The sequence below is a fragment of the Procambarus clarkii genome, chromosome 22 (genome assembly GCF_040958095.1).
Source record: "Procambarus clarkii isolate CNS0578487 chromosome 22, FALCON_Pclarkii_2.0, whole genome shotgun sequence".
Taxonomy (NCBI): domain Eukaryota; kingdom Metazoa; phylum Arthropoda; class Malacostraca; order Decapoda; family Cambaridae; genus Procambarus; species Procambarus clarkii.
This window is the reverse complement of record NC_091171.1, coordinates 33778696-33800726: the sequence shown is the minus strand read 5'-3', so window position 1 is coordinate 33800726 and position 22031 is coordinate 33778696. Positions and strand designations below refer to the sequence as shown.

The 22031-nt window shown below is 50.1% G+C and overlaps 1 protein-coding gene across 1 annotated transcript; it reads left to right on the top strand.

Annotated features, from left to right (window-relative positions):
- Nucleotides 1-1518: 1518 nt before the first annotated feature.
- On the top strand, nt 1519-20983 carry LOC138367496 (autotransporter adhesin BpaC-like). The gene is made up of 3 exons (XM_069329170.1): nt 1519-2321; nt 18352-19328; nt 20973-20983. Exons 1-3 carry the CDS (start codon nt 1519-1521, stop codon nt 20981-20983), a joined length of 1791 nt encoding a protein of 596 aa, XP_069185271.1.
- The last annotated feature ends 1048 nt before the right edge of the window (nt 20984-22031 follow it).

Below are 22031 nucleotides of genomic sequence, written 5' to 3'. Positions count from 1 at the left end.
TCAAATGTAGATATGATAGAGCCCAGCAGGCTCAGGAATCTGTACACCAGTTGATTGACGGTTGAGAGGCGGGACCAAAGAGCCAGAGCTCAACCCCCGCAAGCACAATTAGGTGAGTACACACACACACAACGCAACCCATGATGGCTGCCTATCCCATAGGTATCTATTTATTACTAGGTGAACAGAGGCATCGTATGGAACACTATCCAGGCCTGGGATTGAACCCTGATTCCTGGCCTGTGAGGAGAGGATGAGCGTGTGTGTGTGTGTCAGGAACCGGTTTTTCAGGTTCCAGCTCATGCAAGAGGAAGAATAAGAGCGAGGTTCCTGCCTCTTCCTGACACACGCGCGTGAGGTGACTGGACCAGGGGAAGAATCTTTATCCCAAGCCTATACCAGGACGAACTGGCCTGGCACTAGTCGGTGTGGGGTGCTGGTGGTGATGTTAGGGGTGGTGGTGGTGCTGTGACGGTGTAAGGGGTAGTGATGGTGGTGATTGTGGTGGTGGTGTTGTTGGTAGTGGGTGGTAGTGTTGGTGGAGGTGTTGTAGTGTAGGTGGTGGTAGTGGTGGAGTAGTAGTGTGTAGCGGTGGAGTAGTAGTGGTAGCGCATATAACTGCGCTACGGGGTCCCATTAAATACTTTAAATATGTAGGGGTGGTGATGTTATGATGTTATGGTGATGTTATGATAAATATGATGGGTGGTGATGTACTTTAAATATGTAGGGGTGGGGTATATGATGTTAGGGGTGGTGGTGGTGCTGTGACGGTGTAAGGGGTAGTGATGGTGGTGATTGTGGTGGTGGTGTTGTTGGTAGTGGGTGGTAGTGTTGGTGGAGGTGTTGTAGTGTAGGTGGTGGTAGTGGTGGAGTAGTAGTGTGTAGTGGTGGAGTAGTAGTGGTAGCGCATATAACTGCGCTACGGGGTCCCATTAAATACTTTAAATATGTACAGAATGTATCTCACATGCGATATTGACCTTCTGGTGTTCTCATTCTTTGCGTTCTTCCTGCCTTTCCCAGTACTCTACATTTGGTCGAATTGAATTCTAGAAGCCAGCAACGAAAATTGTAATTGAATATTCTGCATGAGTAAAGCGACCTCTTAACCCTCCTCATAAATTGCAATTAGCCATTCTTGCAACATGTTTAGGACCGTCTGTTGTAGCCAGCGAGGTAAAGTAATTAACAGGAGAAAGTTCTAAGCCATTACGACTAAATAGCACTTCGAAAGGGATGAGGCTGAGGATTTGGGGAGAGGACGGCGGGCAGGAATGGTCAGGTTAGGGTAGGTCTACAAGGCTCATATAGCCAAATACATTGGTATGGAGAAGTTTGCTTCCTTGAGTAGGCCATTCACCTGGTCCTTCAGACACCCTTTACTAATTTCCTCCATTATGATATTTCTTTCCTTACTATCACTGTTTCCATCCAGTCAGGTACTCTTCTCCTCAGTCAAGTACTTTTCCATATACTCCCGCCTGTGTCTCTGTCTTACTTATTAGTTAATGTTTTATGGGGACGGTCTCTGTGACGGCTGTGTCCTCAGGGCCTCTGGTGTATGTGACGGCTGTGTCCTCAGGGCCTCTGGTGTATGTGACGGCTGTGTCCTCAGGGCCTCTGGTGTATGTGACGGCTGTGTCCTCAGGGCCTCTGGTGTATGTGACGGCTGTGTCCTCAGGGCCTCTGGTGTATGTGACGGCTGTGTCCTCAGGGCCTCTGGTGTATGTGACGGCTGTGTCCTCAGGGCCTCTGGTGTATGTGACGGCTGTGTCCTCAGGGCCTCTGGTGTATGTGACGGCTGTGTCCTCAGGGCCTCTGGTGTATGTGACGGCTGTGTCCTCAGGGCCTCTGGTGTATGTGACGGCTGTGTCCTCAGGGCCTCTGGTGTATGTGACGGCTGTGTCCTCAGGGCCTCTGGTGTATGTGACGGCTGTGTCCTCAGGGTCTCTGGTGTATGTGACGGCTGTGTCCTCAGGGCCTCTGGTGTATGTGACGGCTGTGTCCTCAGGGCCTCTGGTGTATGTGACGGCTGTGTCCTCAGGGCCTCTGGTGTATGTGACGGCTGTGTCCTCAGGGCCTCTGGTGTATGTGACGGCTGTGTCCTCAGGGTCTCTGGTGTATGTGACGGCTGTGTCCTCAGGGCCTCTGGTGTATGTGACGGCTGTGTCCTCAGGGCCTCTGGTGTATGTGACGGCTGTGTCCTCAGGGCCTCTGGTGTATGTGACGGCTGTGTCCTCAGGGCCTCTGGTGTATGTGACGGCTGTGTCCTCAGGGCCTCTGGTGTATGTGACGGCTGTGTCCTCAGGGCCTCTGGTGTATGTGACGGCTGTGTCCTCAGGGCCTCTCTCATATGTGACGGTCACTTTGTCACAGATTTTTTTTTTCAGATTTGTCAAACGTGACTTGGGTTCCCTGAGGTCGTGTTGTCCCTGAGGCCGTGTTGTCCCTGAGGCCGTGTTGTCCCTGAGGCCGTGTTGTCCCTGAGGCCGTGTTGTCCCTGAGGCCGTGTTGTCCCTGCGGCCGTGTTGTCCCTGAGGCCGTGTTGTCCCTGAGGCCGTGTTGTCCCTGAGGCCGTGTTGTCCCTGCGGCCGTGTTGTCCCTGAGGCCGTGTTGTCCCTGAGGCCGTGTTGTCCCTGAGGCCGTGTTGTCCCTGTGACCGTGTTGTCCCTGAGGCCGTGTTGTCCCTGAGACTGTGTTGTCCCTGTGACCGTGTTGTCCCTGTGACCGTGTTGTCCCTGTGACCGTGTTGTCCCTGAGGCCGTGTTGTCCCTGAGGCCGTGTTGCCCCTGAGACCGTGTTGTCCCTGCGGCCGTGTTGTCCCTGAGGCCGTGTTGTCCCTGAGGCCGTGTTGTCCCTGAGGCCGTGTTGTCCCTGCGGCCGTGTTGTCCCTGCGGCCGTGTTGTCCCTGCGGCCGTGTTGTCCCTGCGGCCGTGTTGTCCCTGAGGCCGTGTTGTCCCTGCGGCCGTGTTGTCCCTGCGGCCGTGTTGTCCCTGAGGCCGTGTTGTCCCTGAGGCCGTGTTGTCCCTGCGGCCGTGTTGTCCCTGCGGCCGTGTTGTCCCTGAGGCCGTGTTGTCCCTGAGGCCGTGTTGTCCCTGAGACTGTGTTGTCCCTGTGACCGTGTTGTCCCTGTGACCGTGTTGTCCCTGTGACCGTGTTGTCCCTGTGACCGTGTTGTCCCTGAGACCGTGTTGTCCCTGAGGCCGTGTTGTCCCTGAGGCCGTGTAGCCCCTTGTAACGTATATGAAGGAACGAAAGAAAAAACTAAATGAATTATGAAGAAATGAGTGAGGGTATGGGTTGAGGGAGATAGGGAAGGGTGAGAGAAGTGGGAGGGAGGAGCATGGAAGGAGTGGTCAGGGGAAAGGGAAAGTTAGAGGGAGGAAGAGAATGGGATCACTGGGGAAAAGTAGAAGTTAGTGGAGTATTATAAAAGGTAGAAGAGTAGTAGTAGAAAGTAGCTGCCACCATCCATTTTAACTCAGTACATATAAGACAAGGAATGGAACTTGTCTGAACTCTAAACTGTTATCAAATAATTAACATGTATCATGTATTATCTGCTGTAAGCGTGTATTCATAGTGTTTAAGTCAGTGAACTGAGAGTGCTGCACACTCTAGCTTGCAATATATCATTAAATCCAAGATCTCGGGGAACACAATTATAGTCAGATTAAAAAGTAAGTTAATCAGTAATATATATTTAGTATTAACAGTTATCAGTTCAAACAGTTAAACTTAATGTTCACAATGTCAAGATTAATAAACAAAGTGAGTCACCACACAAGACACTGTGTGACTCTCTGATGATAACCTTGATAACAATCCCCCTGATAACACAACACCTTAAGTTTGGGAAACACAAAATAAATCATCTTAACGTTCTACTTACCAAGGACCGAGCTTAAATAGAATAGGAAGGGGGGGTTATCTTATCTTGAAGTTATCTTGAGATGATTTCGGGGCTATTTTTTTTTTTGTGTCCCCGCGGCCCGGTCCTCGACCAGGCCTCCACCCCCAGGAAGCAGCCCGTGACAGCTAACTAACACCCAGGTACCTATTTTACTGCTAGGTAACAGGGGCATAGGGTGAAAGAAACTCTGCCTATTGTTTCTCGCCGGCGCCTGGGATCGAACCCAGGACCACAGGATCACAAGTCCAGCGTGCTGTCCGCTCGGCCGACCGGCTCCCTACAGGGGGCTACAGTTGAGAGGCAGAGTCCCCCTTCTGGCCTGGGGAGGTGGCCAGTCTGGTGACTGAAACCTCTGGTCACCGATCTTATTCTCGCGGCTGCTCAGTCTTGTGTGTCTGATCTGTCTGTTCTCGAGTGTACAGTTCCTTTTATGGGGAATACTGGTAGCTAAACTCCACCCACAAGTAAGATAGCCTAGGGCTCTCTATCTACCACACCTAACACAGCAGCTTGCTTGATGGGCCCAACCCAGTCAGCCATCTGCAATTATCAGCTTAGGAGAAGCAAGGTCAATTCACACCACCTGACCCCTGATCAACTTGTAGTCAATAACACTTTAGAGGTGTGATTTCTTAATTACTACAGGCCTGCAGTCTGGTGCCTCAAATCTTGTCTTGTCTGACTGACTCATGTACTATGTAAAATATTAAATAAAACACAACTTAACACCTTTATGGTGTTACACCCTGAGGCCGTGTTGACTACGGTTGGTTAAGATTACATTACCCCTGACTTTTTTTTTTTTTTTTTTTTTTTTTTTTTTTTTTTTTTTTTTTAAGATATATACAAGAGTTGCTACATTCTTGTAGAGCCACTAGTACGCGTAGCGTTTCGGGCAGGTCCCTGGAATACGATCCCCTGCCGCGAAGAATCGTTTTTTCATCCAAGTACACATTTTACTGTTGCGTTAAACAGAGGCTACAGTTAAGGAATTGCGCCCAGTAAAACCTCCCCGGCCAGGATATGAACCCATGACATAGCGCTCGCGGAACGCCAGGCGAGTGTCTTACCACTACACCACGGAGACTGTTAACCTGAGGACGACTCGAGCAGCGCCTTCGCCCTCGAGCTCCGTCAACACTTGCAACACTTCACAACACTGCACTCCAATATACACAACACTGCTCACCAACATACACAACACTGCACACCAACATACACAACACTGCTCACCATCATACACAACACTGCTCACCAACATACACAACACTGCTCACCAACATACACAACACTGCTCACCAACATACACAACACTGCTCACCAACATACACAACACTGCACACCAACATACACAACACTGCACACCAACATACACAACACTGCTCACCAACATACACAACACTGCTCACCAACATACACAACACTGCACACCATCATACACAACACTGCTCACCAACATACACAACACTGCACACCAACATACACAACACTGCTCACCAACATACACAACACTGCACACCAACATACACAACACTGCTCACCAACATACACAACACTGCACACCAACATACACAACACTGCTCACCAACATACACAACACTGCACACCAACATACACAACACTGCACACCAACATACACAACACTGCACACCAACATACACAACACTGCACACCAACATACACAACACTGCACACCAACATACACAACACTGCTCACCAACATACACAACACTGCACACCAACATACACAACACTGCACACCAACATACACAACACTGCTCACCAACATACACAACACTGCACACCAACATACACAACACTGCTCACCATCATACACAACACTGCTCACCAACATACACAACACTGCTCACCAACATACACAACACTGCTCACCAACATACACAACACTGCACACCATCATACACAACACTGCTCACCAACATACACAACACTGCACACCAACATACACAACACTGCTCACCAACATACACAACACTGCACACCAACATACACAACACTGCTCACCAACATACACAACACTGCTCACCAACATACACAACACTGCACACCAACATACACAACAATGCTCACCAACATACACAACACTGCCCCCCCCAACATACACAACACTGCCCCCCCAACATACACAACACTGCTCACCAACATACACAACACTGCTCACCATCATACACAACACTGCACACCAACATACACAACACTGCTCACCAACATACACAACACTGCTCACCATCATACACAACACTGCTCACCAACATACACAACACTGCTCACCATCATACACAACACTGCTCACCAACATACACAACACTGCCCCCCCCAACATACACAACACTGCCCCCGCAACATACACAACACTGCTCACCATCATACACAACACTGCACACCAACATACACAACACTGCTCACCAACATACACAACACTGCACACCAACATACACAACACTGCACACCAACATACACAACAATGCTCACCAACATACACAACACTGCCCCCCCCAACATACACAACACTGCCCCCCCAACATACACAACACTGCTCACCAACATACACAACACTGCTCACCATCATACACAACACTGCTCACCAACATACACAACACTGCTCACCATCATACACAACACTGCTCACCAACATACACAACACTGCTCACCATCATACACAACACTGCTCACCAACATACACAACACTGCACACCAACATACACAACACTGCTCACCAACATACACAACACTGCACACCAACATACACAACACTGCACACCAACATACACAACACTGCTCACCAACATACACAACACTGCACACCAACATACACAACACTGCTCACCAACATACACAACACTGCACACCAACATACACAACAATGCTCACCAACATACACAACACTGCCCCCCCCAACATACACAACACTGCCCCCCCAACATACACAACACTGCCCCCCCCCAACATACACAACACTGCCCCCCCACCACCAACATACACAACACTGCCCCCCACAACATACACAACACTGCCCCCACCCCCAACATACACAACACTGCCCCCCACAACATACACAACACTGCCCCCACCCCCAACAATGCTCACCAACATACACAACACTGCCCCCCACAACATACACAACACTGCCCCCACCCCCAACATACACAACACTGCCCCCCCCCAACATACACAACACTGCCCCCCCACCACCAACATACACAACACTGCCCCCCACAACATACACAACACTGCCCCCACCACCAACATACACAACACTGCCCCCCACAACATACACAACACTGCCCCCACCCCCAACATACACAACACTGCCCCCCCCCCCACCACCAACACACACAACACTGCCCCCCCCCACAACATACACAACACTGCCCCCCCACCACCAACATACACAACACTGCCCCCCACAACATACACAACACTGCCCCCACCACCAACATACACAACACTGCCCCCCACAACATACACAACACTGCCCCCACCCCCAACATACACAACACTGCCCCCCCCCCACCACCAACACACACAACACTGCCCCCCCCCCACAACATACACAACACTGCCCCCCCTCCTTCACCCCCCCACAACATACACAACACTGCCCCCCAATTTCCCTGTTTTTCTTCTCTGACTTAAATTGTTCTTCGAAGGGCGACATTAATTTTTCACCTTCACACAATAGGAAGAACACCTGGTAGGTTCTTCACCTTGTCACTGATAATCTTCTAACATTAAGTCTTCCCAAAGTCTTCTAACATTAAGTCTTCCCAAAGTCTTCTAACATTAAGTCTTCCCAAAGTCTTCTAACATTAAGTCTTCCCAAAGTCTTCTAACATTAATTCTTCCCAAAGTCTTCTAACATTAATTATACCTTTATTAATCTCTTTTATTTTCATCTAAAAGTTTAATTCCTGCTTTTGTATTAATGTCTAAATGTCGCCACACGTTGTACATCGAAGTGAAGCAAAAAAACAAGAAGAAAAAAAATTATAGTGTAGGCTACAGTTTCTCACTCGCACAAGTGTGTACACTCACGCAAGTACTGGAGGGAGGTGGGGTCCTGTGTACACTCAAGCGAGTACTGGAGGGAGGTGGGTCCTGTGTACACTCAAGCGAGTACTGGAGGGAGGTGGGTCCTGTGTACACTCACGCCAGTACTGGAGGGAGGTGGGTCCTGTGTACACTCACGCCAGTACTGGAGGGAGGTGGGTCCTGTGTACACTCACGCCAGTACTGGAGGGAGGTGGGGTCCTGTGTACACTCACGCCAGTACTGGAGGGAGGTGGGGTCCTGTGTACACTCATGCCAGTACTGGAGGGAGGTGGGGTCCTGTGTACACTCACGCCAGTACTGGAGGGAGGTGGGGTCCTGTGTACACTCACGCCAGTACTGGAGGGAGGTGGGGTCCTGTGTACACTCACGCCAGTACTGGAGGGAGGTGGGTCCTGTGTACACTCACGCCAGTACTGGAGGGAGGTGGGGTCCTGTGTACACTCACGCCAGTACTGGAGGGAGGTGGGGTCCTGTGTACACTCATGCCAGTACTGGAGGGAGGTGGGGTCCTGTGTACACTCACGCCAGTACTGGAGGGAGGTGGGGTCCTGTGTACACTCACGCCAGTACTGGAGGGAGGTGGGTCCTGTGTACACTCACGCCAGTACTGGAGGGAGGTGGGGTCCTGTGTACACTCACGCCAGTACTGGAGGGAGGTGGGGTCCTGTGTACACTCACGCCAGTACTAGAGGGAGGTGGGGTCCTGTGTACACTCACGCCAGTACTGGAGGGAGGTGGGTCCTGTGTACACTCACGCCAGTACTGGAGGGAGGTGGGGTCCTGTGTACACTCACGCCAGTACTGGAGGGAGGTGGGGTCCTGTGTACACTCACGCCAGTACTGGAGGGAGGTGGGGTCCTGTGTACACTCACGCCAGTACTGGAGGGAGGTGGGTCCTGTGTACACTCACGCCAGTACTGGAGGGAGGTGGGGTCCTGTGTACACTCACGCCAGTACTGGAGGGAGGTGGGGTCCTGTGTACACTCACGCCAGTACTGGAGGGAGGTGGGTCCTGTGTACACTCACGCCAGTACTGGAGGGAGGTGGGGTCCTGTGTACACTCACGCCAGTACTGGAGGGAGGTGGGGTCCTGTGTACACTCAAGCGAGTACTGGAGGGAGGTGGGTCCTGTGTACACTCAAGCGAGTACTGGAGGGAGGTGGGTCCTGTGTACACTAACTCAAGCAAGTACTGGAGGGAGGTGAGTCCTGTGTACACTCACGCCAGTACTGGAGGGAGGTGGGTCCTGTGTACACTCAAGCAAGTACTGGAGGGAGGTGAGTCCTGTGTACACTCACGCAAGTACTGGAGGGAGGTGGGTCCTGTGTACACTCAAGCGAGTACTGGAGGGAGGTGGGTCCTGTGTACACTCAAGCGAGTACTGGAGGGAGGTGGGTCCTGTGTACACTCAAGCGAGTACTGGAGGGAGGTGGGGTCCTGTGTACACTCACGCCAGTACTGGAGGGAGGTGGGGTCCTGTGTACACTCAAGCGAGTACTGGAGGGAGGTGGGTCCTGTGTACACTCAAGCGAGTACTAGAGGGAGGTGGGTCCTGTGTACACTCACGCCAGTACTGGAGGGAGGTGGGGTCCTGTGTACACTCAAGCGAGTACTGGAGGGAGGTGGGTCCTGTGTACACTCAAGCGAGTACTGGAGGGAGGTGGGTCCTGTGTACACTCACTCAAGCAAGTACTGGAGGGAGGTAAGTCCTGTGTACACTCACGCCAGTACTGGAGGGAGGTGGGGTCCTGTGTTCACTCAAGCGAGTACTGGAGGGAGGTGGGTCCTGTGTACACTCAAGCGAGTACTGGAGGGAGGTGGGTCCTGTGTACACTCAAGCGAGTACTGGAGGGAGGTGGGTCCTGTGTACACTCACTCAAGCAAGTACTGGAGGGAGGTGAGTCCTGTGTACACTCACGCCAGTACTGGAGGGAGGTGGGTCCTGTGTACACTCACGCCAGTACTGGAGGGAGGTGGGTCCTGTGTACACTCAAGCAAGTACTGGAGGGAGGTGAGTCCTGTGTACACTCACGCAAGTACTGGAGGGAGGTGGGTCCTGTGTACACTCAAGCGAGTACTGGAGGGAGGTGGGTCCTGTGTACACTCAAGCGAGTACTGGAGGGAGGTGGGTCCTGTGTACACTCACTCAAGCAAGTACTGGAGGGAGGTGAGTCCTGTGTACACTCACGCAAGTACTGGAGGGAGGTGGGTCCTGTGTACACTCAAGCAAGTACTGGAGGGAGGTGGGTCCTGTGTACACTCACTCACGCAAGTACTGGAGGGAGGTGGGTCCTGTGTACACTCACTCACGCGAGTATTGGAGGGAGGTGGGTCCTGTGTACACTCAAGCGAGTACTGGAAGGAGGTGGGTCCTGTGTACACTCACTCAAGCAAGTACTGGAGGGAGGTGGGTCCTGTGTACACTCACTCACGCGAGTATTGGAGGGAGGTGGGTCCTGTGTACACTCAAGCAAGTACTGGAGGGAGGTGGGTCCTGTGTACACTCACTCACGCAAGTACTGGAGGGAGGTGGGTCCTGTGTACACTCACTCACGCGAGTACTGGAGGGAGGTGGGTCCTGTGTACACTCAAGCAAGTACTGGAGGGAGGTGGGTCCTGTGTACACTCACACAAGTACTGGAGGGAGGTGGGTCCTGTGTACACTCAGGCAAGTACTGGAGGGAGGAGGGTCCTGTGTACACTCACGCAAGTACTGGAGGGAGGTGGGGTCCTGTGTACACTCACGCGTGAGTACTGGAGGGAGGTGGGGTCCTGTGTACACTCACGCAAGTACTGGAGGGAGGTAGGTCCTGTGTACACTCACGCCAGTACTGGAGGGAGGTAGGTCCTGTGTACACTCACGCCAGTACTGGAGGGAGGTAGGTCCTGTGTACACTCACGCCAGTACTGGAGGGAGGTGGGTCCTGTGTACACTCACGCCAGTACTGGAGGGAGGTGGGGTCCTGTGTACACTCACGCAAGTACTGGAGGGAGGTGGGTCCTGTGTACACCCACGCAAGTACTGGAGGGAGGTGGGTCCTGTGTACACTCACGCCAGTACTGGAGGGAGGTAGGTCCTGTGTACACTCAAGCAAGTACTGGAGGGAGGTAGGTCCTGTGTACACTCACGCAAGTACTGGAGGGAGGTAGGTCCTGTGTACACTCACGCCAGTACTGGAGGAAGGTAGGTCCTGTGTACACTCACGCCAGTACTGGAGGGAGGTGGGGTCCTGTGTACACTCACGCAAGTACTGGAGGGAGGTGGGTCCTGTGTACACTCACGCCAGTACTGGAGGGAGGTAGGTCCTGTGTACACTCACGCCAGTACTGGAGGGAGGTGGGGTCCTGTGTAGACACAAAAAAAAACAGGAGACTAAGAAGCGCGTGATACTTCCCACAGAGCAGCGCGGCCTCGGCCATTAGCGCCCCTCACGCCGGGACCATCAACAGAGAAAGCCCTGTTGTCCACGAATTAGAAACTTGCCAAGTTTTTCCCCCTACTCTTGCACTACACAATTGTGGTGTTTCCCACGTATGTCATTGTCGCAGTGTCTGCAGGAAGCCGGTCGGCCGAGCAGACAGCACGCTGGACTTGTGATCCTGTGGTCCTGGGTTCGATCCCAGGCGCCGGCGAGAAACAATGGGCAGAGTTTCTTTCACCCTATGTCCCTGTTACCTAGCAGTAAAATAGGTACCTGGGTGTTAGTCAGCTGTCACGGGCTGCTTCCTGGGGGTGGAGGCCTGGTCGAGGACCGGGCCGCGGGGACACTAAAGCCCCGAAATCATCTCAAGATAACCTCAAGGAAGCCTCAACCACCCGTTCTCACCACGCGACAAGCGTCAAGTCTGAAATGGTTGTGCCTGGCCAGGGTCACACTCTTTTAAGGTTCTTTGTTGGCATTCATCAAGGATTTTCGTGTCCTCTTACGAAACCTGTGCATCTTTCCTCCCTGATGGTGGCTTTGTTTTTTTTTTAACAACGAAATTATGAGCTGCCAGGTTGTCTTTAAGGTTAATAATGTTAGATCAAGAACGACCTTGCAGCCTTTGCAAGCTCAAAAGTCTATAATAAATACTAAGTACCCGCCATTATTGAGATAAGATGCACGGGTTTCGTAAGTAAACACGTAAAGGCTTAATGAATCCTGGCCCCAAAAGAGTAATAGCCTTGTTAATCACACTAACTTGTCAAGGCTTATATTCGATACAGTATGTGTAGGCGTTTATATTGTGCTGTGTTTAATGTCACTGTGTCTCTGACTGAGCGTCTTAAGTTAATGGTCACGGCAACGCATCACGAATTGATATGGGTGTTTCATTAGCAGTGACAAAGAGAACACTTAAACAAATATCTAATGAAGATCTCACCGACCTAACAAATTCACAAAGACCTGAAAGTTGTAGCATTAAATATTATGATAGATATCGTGAGGAGACATTCACATATGGAACTAATAGAACAAGAACCCGGCAATGTGATGTTATAGTGGCCAGAATACGCCTGGGATATAGACGTATCTGGCAGCTTTCTCAAAACCCAAATGTCGAGTACACAATGTGTCAACTTTGTGAAAGAGAAAACATGCACTCTCTTGAACATTATATTGTAGAATGTCCCATACTGACTGACTTTCGCTCTCCTGGGCTAAGGTATGCTGAACTCTGTAGTTACTATATGAGTACTGGAACACTTGATGATATATTGGACTTGTACCAAAGATTGACCATGTACTGTATCAATTATACAATGTATGTATGTGATGTAACTATATAACCTGAGCTTGTAAAAGCACCTTCATCACCGTCAGTGATTAAGTGCTTAATTGCACACTAGTTTCTTTATCAGCTACCTCACCCTGTCAGAGTAAATGAGACAAATGTATGTGAATGCATGTGTGTATATATGTATGTACTCACCTAATTGTGCTTGCGGGGGTTGAGCTCTGGCTCTTTGGTCCAAAATCATATATACATGTCTATATACATGTATATATGTATATGTACGTATATGTGTGTGTGTATGTACATGTAAGTGTATAAAGTATATATGGAAGCTGATCAGAATTACATTTCACCTTTGTAAATGCACATTAATGACACTATGTAAAAGACACATCTAACACTTTATGTAGGGCATACGTAAATCTGTATATCTATGTATTTACGTATGTAGGTTAGCTTAGCATTTTAAAAGCACCGAATCACCTTCTGTGGTTGAGTGTTCAATAAACCCTTGAACTATATGTTTAACACATCTCTAACCCTGTCCATGGAGGACAGAAGAAAATGTATATATGCTGGTTAGCATTGTAAATGTGTGGCTACGTCTGTGGTAGAAAATAATAATAATAATAAAAAAGTTAAGTTATATATTGTGTCTGTGCCAAGCAGATATATTATTTCTGATAAAATAATGATAACTTAATTTGTCAACGAAGATAACATATCATTCCAACGATAACGGTGATCCAGTGACGACCAAGAACTATGTCAACTGTCCCTCGGAGTATACTGTGACGTCTGGCCCCGTCAGGGGAACAGTTTGTTTTATTAATAACTTAATTTCCTTTTGTCATAAGCTGTAATTCCTCTGATGGGTGTACGCTAAGACGGTAATTGTAATAGACTGGCTAATCTTGGCTTCAGTTTGTAATTGGCTAAGTAGGTAGATATGTTGTTTCATATATATATATATATATATATATATATATATATATATATATATATATATATATATTATTATTATTATTATTATTATTATTATTATTATTATTATTATTAATGTTTGTTGATGACGCAACAAAACAGGACAGTCTATGGAAGTAGACAGTCGGAAGTTCTGACAAGCAGACCCTGTCAGAAAGGTTTATTTTAAAAGTGGCCTTTAGAAATCAATTACAACAAGTGCAACATAACATGAATATGGGTGGTGGGATGGGAAGCAGAACATAAAGCAAATAAAGATAAGGAAGCCCATCATGCTTTCATAACATTTAAAATAACCTTATGATTAACATCACTAAGCTTAACAAGCATCACTAAGTTCAGACGCTTGAACAACAATCATCAGGACGCTATATACCGCAAATTGGTAGATTGTACACGACCCAGATCTTGTCAACACATCTCTGTGATGAAGTCAATCAATTGTATGCCAATATACAATTGGTAGACTCATGTCTACCTGCCGATTGCAGGTAGACATGAGTGTCGAGGAGAGACTGAGATAACTTAACTCTCACCTCACTGTCGGACAGGAAGCGCGCAGACATGATCACGTCATACAGAGAACGGTCTTACATTCATATTGTAAAGAATTAAGAGTGACGTGATTGCTACATACAAAATTCTCAAGGGAATTGATAGGGCAGAGTATTTAGCACAGCAGGAACATGAACAAGGCGATGAAGGTTGAAACTGAGTACCCAAATGAGCCACAGGGACATTAGAAAGTAATTTTTTTCAGTGTCAGAGTAGCTAACAAATAGAATGAACAGGAAATAACGAGGTGGAGGTAGACTCCATAACCAGTTTCAAATGTAGATATGATACACTCAAAAAGGCCCAGGAATCTCTACGCCAGGTGATTGACAGTGGACAGACGGGGACCCAAGAGCCGAGGCTCCACCCCACACAATTGGGTGACAACACACAAGATAGACACACAGTCTCCAAGTCTACCTTGGAGCAGAGACAAAAACTGAGGGGGAATGAACATCTCAAGAAGAATGTCAACAAAGGGATTCCTCTCTTCTCTCTACAATAACATTCTGATCCTCCCTGCCTCTCCCTGACCCCTCGCTGCCTCTCTCTGCCTCTCCCTGACCCCTCGCTGCCTCTCCCTGACCCCTCGCTGCTTCTCCCTGACCCCTCGCTGCCTCTCCCTGACCCCTCGCTGCCTCTCCCTGACCCCTCGCTGCCTCTCCCTGACCCCTCGCTGCCTCTCCCTGACCCCTCGCTGCCTCTCCCTGACCCCTCGCTGCCTCTCCCTGACCCCTCGCTGCCTCTCCCTGACCCCTCGCTGCCTCTCCCTCCCTCTCCCTGACCCCTCGCTGCATCTCCCTGACCCCTCGCTGCCTCTCTCTGCCTCTCCCTGACCCCTCCCTGCCTCTCCCTGCCTCTCCCTGACCCCTCGCTGCCTCTCTGCCTCTCCCTGACCCCTCGCTGCCTCTCTCTGCCTCTCCCTGACCCTTCGCTGCCTCTCTCTCTGCCTCTCCCTGACCCCTCGCTGCCTCTCTGCCTCTCCCTGACCCCTCGCTGCCTCTCCCTGACCACTCGCTGCCTCTCTCAACCTCTCCCTGACCCCTCGCTGCCTCTCCCTGCCTCTCCCTGCCTCTCCCTGACCCTCGCTGCCTCTCTCTGCCTCTCCCTGACCCTTCGCTGCCTCTCCCTGACCCCTCGCTGCCTCTCCCTGACCCCTCGCTGCCTCTCCCTGCCTCTCCCTGACCCTCGCTGCCCCTCTCTGCCTCTCCCTGACCCCTCGCTGCCTCTCTCTGACCCTCGCTGCCTCTCTCTGCCTCTCCCTGACCCTTCGCTGCCTCTCCCTAACCCCTCGCTGCCTCTCCCTGACCCCTCGCTGCCTCTCCCTGACCCCTCGCTGCCTCTCCCTGACCCCTCGCTTCCTCTCCCTGCCTCTCCCTGATCCCTCGCTGCCTCTCCCTGACCCTTGCTGCCTCTCCCTGACCCTCGCTGCCTCTCCCTGACCCTCGCTGCCTCTCTCTGTCTCTCCCTGACCCCTCGCTGCCCCTCTCTGACCCCTCGCTGCCTCTCCATGACCCCTCGCTGCCTCTCCCTGACCCCTCGCTGCCTCTCCCTGACCCTCGCTGCCTCTCCCTGACTACTCGCTGTCTCTCCCTGACCCCTCGCTGCCTCGTTGTCTCACACCAGTGGCGTGGTTGTCTCACACCAGTGGCGTGGTTGTCTCACACCAGTGGCGTGGTTGTCTCACACCAGTGGCGTGGTTGTCTCACACCAGTGGCGTGGTTGTCTCACACCAGTGGCGTGGTTGTCTCACACCAGTGGCGTGGTTGTCTCACACTAGTGGCATGGTTGTCTCACACCAGTGGCGTGGTTGTCTCACACCAGTGGCGTGGTTGTCTCACACCAGTGGCGTGGTTGTCTCACACCAGTGGCGTGGTTGTCTCACACCAGTGGCGTGGTTGTCTCACACCAGTGGCGTGGTTGTCTCACACCAGTGGCATGGTTGTCTCACACTAGTGGCATGGTTGTCTCACACTAGTGGCATGGTTGTCTCACACTAGTGGCATGGTTGTCTCACACTAGTGACGTGGTTGTCTCACACTAGTGACGTGGTTGTCTCACACTAGTGGCATGGTTGTCTCACACTAGTGGCATGGTTGTCTCACACTAGTGACATGGTTGTCTCACACTAGTGGCATGGTTGTCTCACACTAGTGGCATGGTTGTCTCACACTAGTGGCATGGTTGTCTCACACTAGTGACATGGTTGTCTCACACTAGTGACATGGTTGTCTCACACTAGTGACATGGTTGTCTCACACTAGTGACATGGTTGTCTCACACTAGTGACATGGTTGTCTCACACCAGTGGCGTGGTTGTCTCACACCAGTGGCGTGGTTGTCTCACACCAGTGGCGTGGTTGTCTCACACTAGTGGCGTGGTTGTCTCACACCAGTGGCGTGGTTGTCTCACATCAGTGGCGTGGTTGTCTCACACTAGTGGCGTGGTTGTCTCACACCAGTGGCGTGGTTGTCTCACACCAGTGGCGTGGTTGTCTCACACTAGTGGCATGGTTGTCACACACTAGTGGCGTGGTTGTCTCACACCAGTGGCGTGGTTGTCTCACACCAGTGGCGTGGTTGTCTCACACCAGTGGCGTGGTTGTCTCGTACCAGTGGCGTGGTTGTCTCACACCAGTGGCATGGTTGTCACACACCAGTGGCATGGTTGTCTCACACCAGTGGCGTGGTTGTCTCACACCAGTGGCATGGTTGTCTCACACCAGTGGCGTGGTTGTCTCACACCAGTGACATGGTTGTCTCACACTAGTGGCGTGGTTGTCTCACACCAGTGGCGTGGTTGTCTCACACCAGTGGCATGGTTGTCTCACACCAGTGGCGTGGTTGTCTCACACCAGTGGCATGGTTGTCTCACACCAGTGGCATGGTTGCATTGTGTGATGATGCAATACACTTATGTCTTAACCTGCATATCAGATCCAGGATTCCTCAAGCACTTAAGCAACTACCAACGAAACCTCTTCATCTTTCCTATATATCCTGGCAGCATTGTTTTAGTGGTTGTTCAAACCATTAATGGGTTCCGTAGCACTAGGAAGTTGTTTACAACCCATAATAACTTTGGGTTGTGAAGTTCCGGAGCTCGTAAACATTTTAATAAATGTAAACAAAACCGCCAAGACTAAGGGGGAAAGATGTACAGGTTTCGTAAGTGGATGTGTAAATGCTTAATGAATGAATAACGTTTTAATTGGTATAAACTTATTGTTAATTGGCAGTCACAGGTAAGCTTATTAGGAGATTATTAGTGACACAGGAAGTTCCGGTGTCCAGGTGTGTCCAGGTGTGTCCAGGTGTGTCCTGGTGTGTCCAGGTGTGTCCAGGTGTGTCCAGGTGTGTCCTGGTGTGTCCTGGTGTGTCCAGGTGTGTCCAGGTGTGTCCAGGTGTGTCCAGATGTGTCCAGGTATGTCCAGGTGTGTCCAGGTGTGCCCAGGTGTGTTCAGATGTATCCAGATGTGTCCAGGTGTGTCCAGGTGTGTCCAGATGTGTCCAGGTGTGCCCAGGTGTGTTCAGATGTATCCAGATGTGTCCAGGTGGCGGCTCGAAAGAGCCAGAGCTCAACCCGCGCAAGCACAACTAGGAGAATACAACTAGTTGAGTACACACAGACCCAATACAATGATGGAGTGCTTAAACTTTACGACGGTAAGACTTGTAATAAAGAAACTGGCAAGGGCAGGAGGCTGCAGACGACAAGGACGGTAATACATCACTCACTGTCCCTAGACGTCTCCTGGATAGTATCTTTGGGGATGGGGTCGATGAGGGGATAGAGAGGGGCGGATGGTGACCCCCTGCCACCTCTCCTCCTGTGGTTGGCTGGGGTAGTGGGGTATGGCAGAGAAGGAAGTTAGTCTTGGGGAGAGATCGTAGGTTTGTCTGGCAGCTAGGGGGGGGGGGGGAGAGAGAGAGAGAGGGAGAGAGAGGGAGAGGGAGAGAGAGAGAGAGAGAGAGAGAGAGAGAGAGAGAGAGAGAGAGAGAGAGAGAGAGAGAGAGAGAGAGAGAGAGAGGGGGGTATACAGACACCCATGAGTATCAGATGTGCTTTCAGAAAATTTTAACACATTTTTGTTATGCAGTGATGGGGATGGTGAGGATAGTGATGGGGATGGTGAGGATAGTGATGGGGATGGTGAGGATAGTGATGGGGATGGTGAGGATAGTGATGGGGATGGTGAGGATAGTGATGGGGATGGTGAGGATAGTGATGGGGATGGTGAGGATAGTGATGGGGATGGTGAGGATAGTGATAGGGATGGTGAGGATAGTGATGGGAATGGTGAGGATAGTGATGGGGATGGTGAGGATAGTGATGGGGATGGTGAGGATAGTGATAGGGATGGTGAGGATAGTGATGGGGATGGTGAGGATAGTGATGGGGATGGTGAGGATAGTGATGGGGATGGTGAGGATAGTGATGGGGATGGTGAGGATAGTGATGGGGATGGTGAGGATAGTGATAGGGATGGTGAGGATAGTGATGGGGATGGTGAGGATAGTGATGGGGATGGTGAGGATAGTGATGGGGATGGTGAGGATAGTGATGGGGATGGTGAGGATAGTGATGGGGATGGTGAGGATAGTGATAGGGATGGTGAGGATAGTGATGGGAATGGTGAGGATAGTGATGGGGATGGTGAGGATAGTGATGGGGATGGTGAGGATAGTGATAGGGATGGTGAGGATAGTGATGGGGATGGTGAGGATAGTGATGGGGATGGTGAGGATAGTGATGGGGATGGTGAGGATAGTGATGGGGATGGTGAGGATAGTGATGGGGATGGTGAGGATAGTGATAGGGATGGTGAGGATAGTGATGGGGATGGTGAGGATAGTGATGGGGATGGTGAGGATAGTGATGGGGATGGTGAGGATAGTGATAGGGATGGTGAGGATAGTGATGGGGATGGTGAGGATAGTGATGGGGATGGTGAGGATAGTGATGGGGATGGTGAGGATAGTGATGGGGATGGTGAGGATAGTGATGGGGATGGTGAGGATAGTGATGGGGATGGTGAGGATAGTGATGGGGATGGTGAGGATAGTGATGGGGATGGTGAGGATAGTGATAGGGGGGTGGAGATATTAAGGAGTGGATTGTTGTGGTTACTAAATATGTATTATTCCTGGTATTCACCTAGTTGTATTCACCTAGTTGTGTTTGCGGGGGTTGAGCTTTGCTCTTTCGGCCCGCCTCTCAACTGTCAATCAACTGTTTACTAAATTTAAATTTTGCCCCCGAGGGGAGAGTTTATTGGGCAGCGCCACTCATAGGAACTGTTTACTAACTACTTTTTTTTTTTCCACATCACACACACACACACACACACACACACACGCACACACACACACACACACACACACACACACACACACACACACACACACACACCAGGAAGCAGCCCGTGACAGCTGACTAACTCCCAGGTACCTATTCACTGCTAGGTAACAGGAGCATCAGGGTGAAAAAACTCTGCCCCATTTGTTTCCACCTTCGCCTGGGATCGAACCTGGAACCTTAGGACTACGAATCCCAAGCGCTGTCCACTCAGCCGTCAGGCCCCCGGTTGCCTAAATGCTTTATAAATCGTGGCCGGGTCAGCGGGGGGTGTTAGCGAAGGTCTCGGGACTGGTGTTGTGTAGAAAAGTTTCCAGCACAAGCTGTGGCGCAGTGGTCGACACTCTCGGCTCATAAGCCAGTCGTCCTCGGTTCGATTTTTGGTCAGGGCGAGACCACTGGGCAAGTCTGCTTGCTCCCGTTGTTTCTGTTCACCTAGCAGCAAGTAGGTACTTGGTTGTGAGTCGACTGTTGTGGGTGGCATCCTGTCAACACTTCACATATTTATTTTGTTATTTAATGTTTTATATTGGTACAAGTGTAGGGACCCATAGCCTCGGAGAAGAAAATGAAGAGTACTCAGAGAAGACCTTGTGGATCCTCACTGAACACTTTGATATTTTCCACCCCTATTCTTTTTGTATGTGTGTATATATATCTAACTTTATTTTAAAATTTCACTACACAAAAAGGGTTACAACATTGGTTACATGCAGGGTACAAGGCTATTTGTCACAGGTTGTAGAGCTCCTCAAATATCTATATATTTTTTTAATAATTATTTCTTAATTTGTAAATCTTTAATTTATATCTTTATAACTTTGTGCACCCCATACCCACGGCTAGGTTATAGGGGTTATCTTGAGGTAATCATCTCAAGATAACCTCAAGATAACCCCATACCCTAGCTGTCAGCGTTGGTGGAAAGGGTTCCAGAGGCACATATTGGGACCCAGGAACTGAAGCACATTGTTCGTTTAGCTCAGCAAGTGAGAGACTCGTGTAGCCGGTTACACAATTGTTAATATTACATACACATGCTCATGTTCGAGCAACACTCTATTTTCCCATTCAAACATAAAATTGGGGAGGATTGTTTGCGTAATTGTGTGAGAGCTCCAACATTGGCAATAAAGCTGCAGATGTTGGCAGACAGTATGCAAATGTTGCAGATGTTGGCAGACAGTATGCAAATGTTGCAGATGTTGGCAGACAGTATGCAAATAAGTTGTTTACAACATTTCCGCCATTCATAATTTTGAATTGATTGGTTGGTGAGGGGTGCCAGGGGTGCTGTGCCTGGTGGCACCTCTCTCATCGACACATTTGTCACCACATCAAAATCTAATTTTATTCCGACAGGTTTGAATTGAAATTGATATATAAGTTTATTGAGGTAAAATTACACACAAAGGGATGAGGTGGCTCAAGCTATTCTCACAATTTTAGTGACCTTGTGTTGACCTTTCCTGTGGCAGAGGTTACCTTTGGTACCTGAGTGGCAGTCTTGCTGCAGGATCCAACACCTGTGCCAGCAAGGCAGCCCGTCCTCCAAAAATGGGGAGGTAAATGTAACAGCCCCTTAAGTGCAATTAGGTACTATGTATGACAGTCAGGAATTGTACTTATTTACACTTAGTATGAAATCGTACTGTCAACTAACTATATTGTGAATATCTGAGTTTACCTGAAAAGCTGAATTACGAGTCCTGCGCGCTCTCCACCAGGCTACGAGGCCCCTTATACGAGGCTGTGACTTATACGTCAGGCTGCGAGCAGCTGCATTTAACAGCCTGGTTGACCAGTCCAGCAACGAGGAGGACTGTCGAGGACCGGGCCGCGGGGACGCTAAGCCCCGAAACCATTTCACGGTAACCTTAAGGTAAGGAATCCCTCCCCTAAACCCTACTCTCTGTCATTTGTTGTTTTCTCTTGAACACGATCAACCATCCGGGTTTACGTCCAGGCTCCCAGTTACTGTTGGGTGAACACGGACGAATAGTTAAGGGCTGGTGCCCAGTCAATCGTTTTTTACCAGGGCCCGAATCCAGATGAAACTGTTTTCTGTCTCTGTCTCTCTCTGTCTCTGTCTCTGTCTCTGTCTCTCTGTCTCTGTCTCTGTCTCTGTCTGCCTGTCTCTCTGTCACTGTCTGTCTGTCTCTCTCTCTCTCTCTCTCTCTCTCTCTCTCTCTCTCTCTCTCTCTCTCTCTCTCTTTCTCTCTTGAACAATTGAACTTACAAACAACTTTGAGAAGCAATGGAAAATTAGCACAAACAAACAAAAGTTTCAGATAATACACATTGCGAAAAGAAACCCAGACCCAATTACCCTTGACAACCGCCCGATCCAATATGCGGAGGTAGGCAGAATACTGGGACTCATGTAAATAGAACAGGGAAAAAATTCACGTAAGGGACCGA

What these genes read in the sequence shown, in the direction of transcription:
- LOC138367496 (XM_069329170.1), top strand. Translation starts at nt 1,519, where the DNA reads ATGGGGACGGTCTCTGTGACGGCTGTGTCCTCAGGGCCTCTGGTGTAT. An exon ending in GTGTCCTCAGGGCCTCTGGT is followed by an intron (nt 2,322 to 18,351) that starts GTATGTGACGGC and finishes TTTGTTATGCAG; the next exon opens with TGATGGGGATGGTGAGGATA.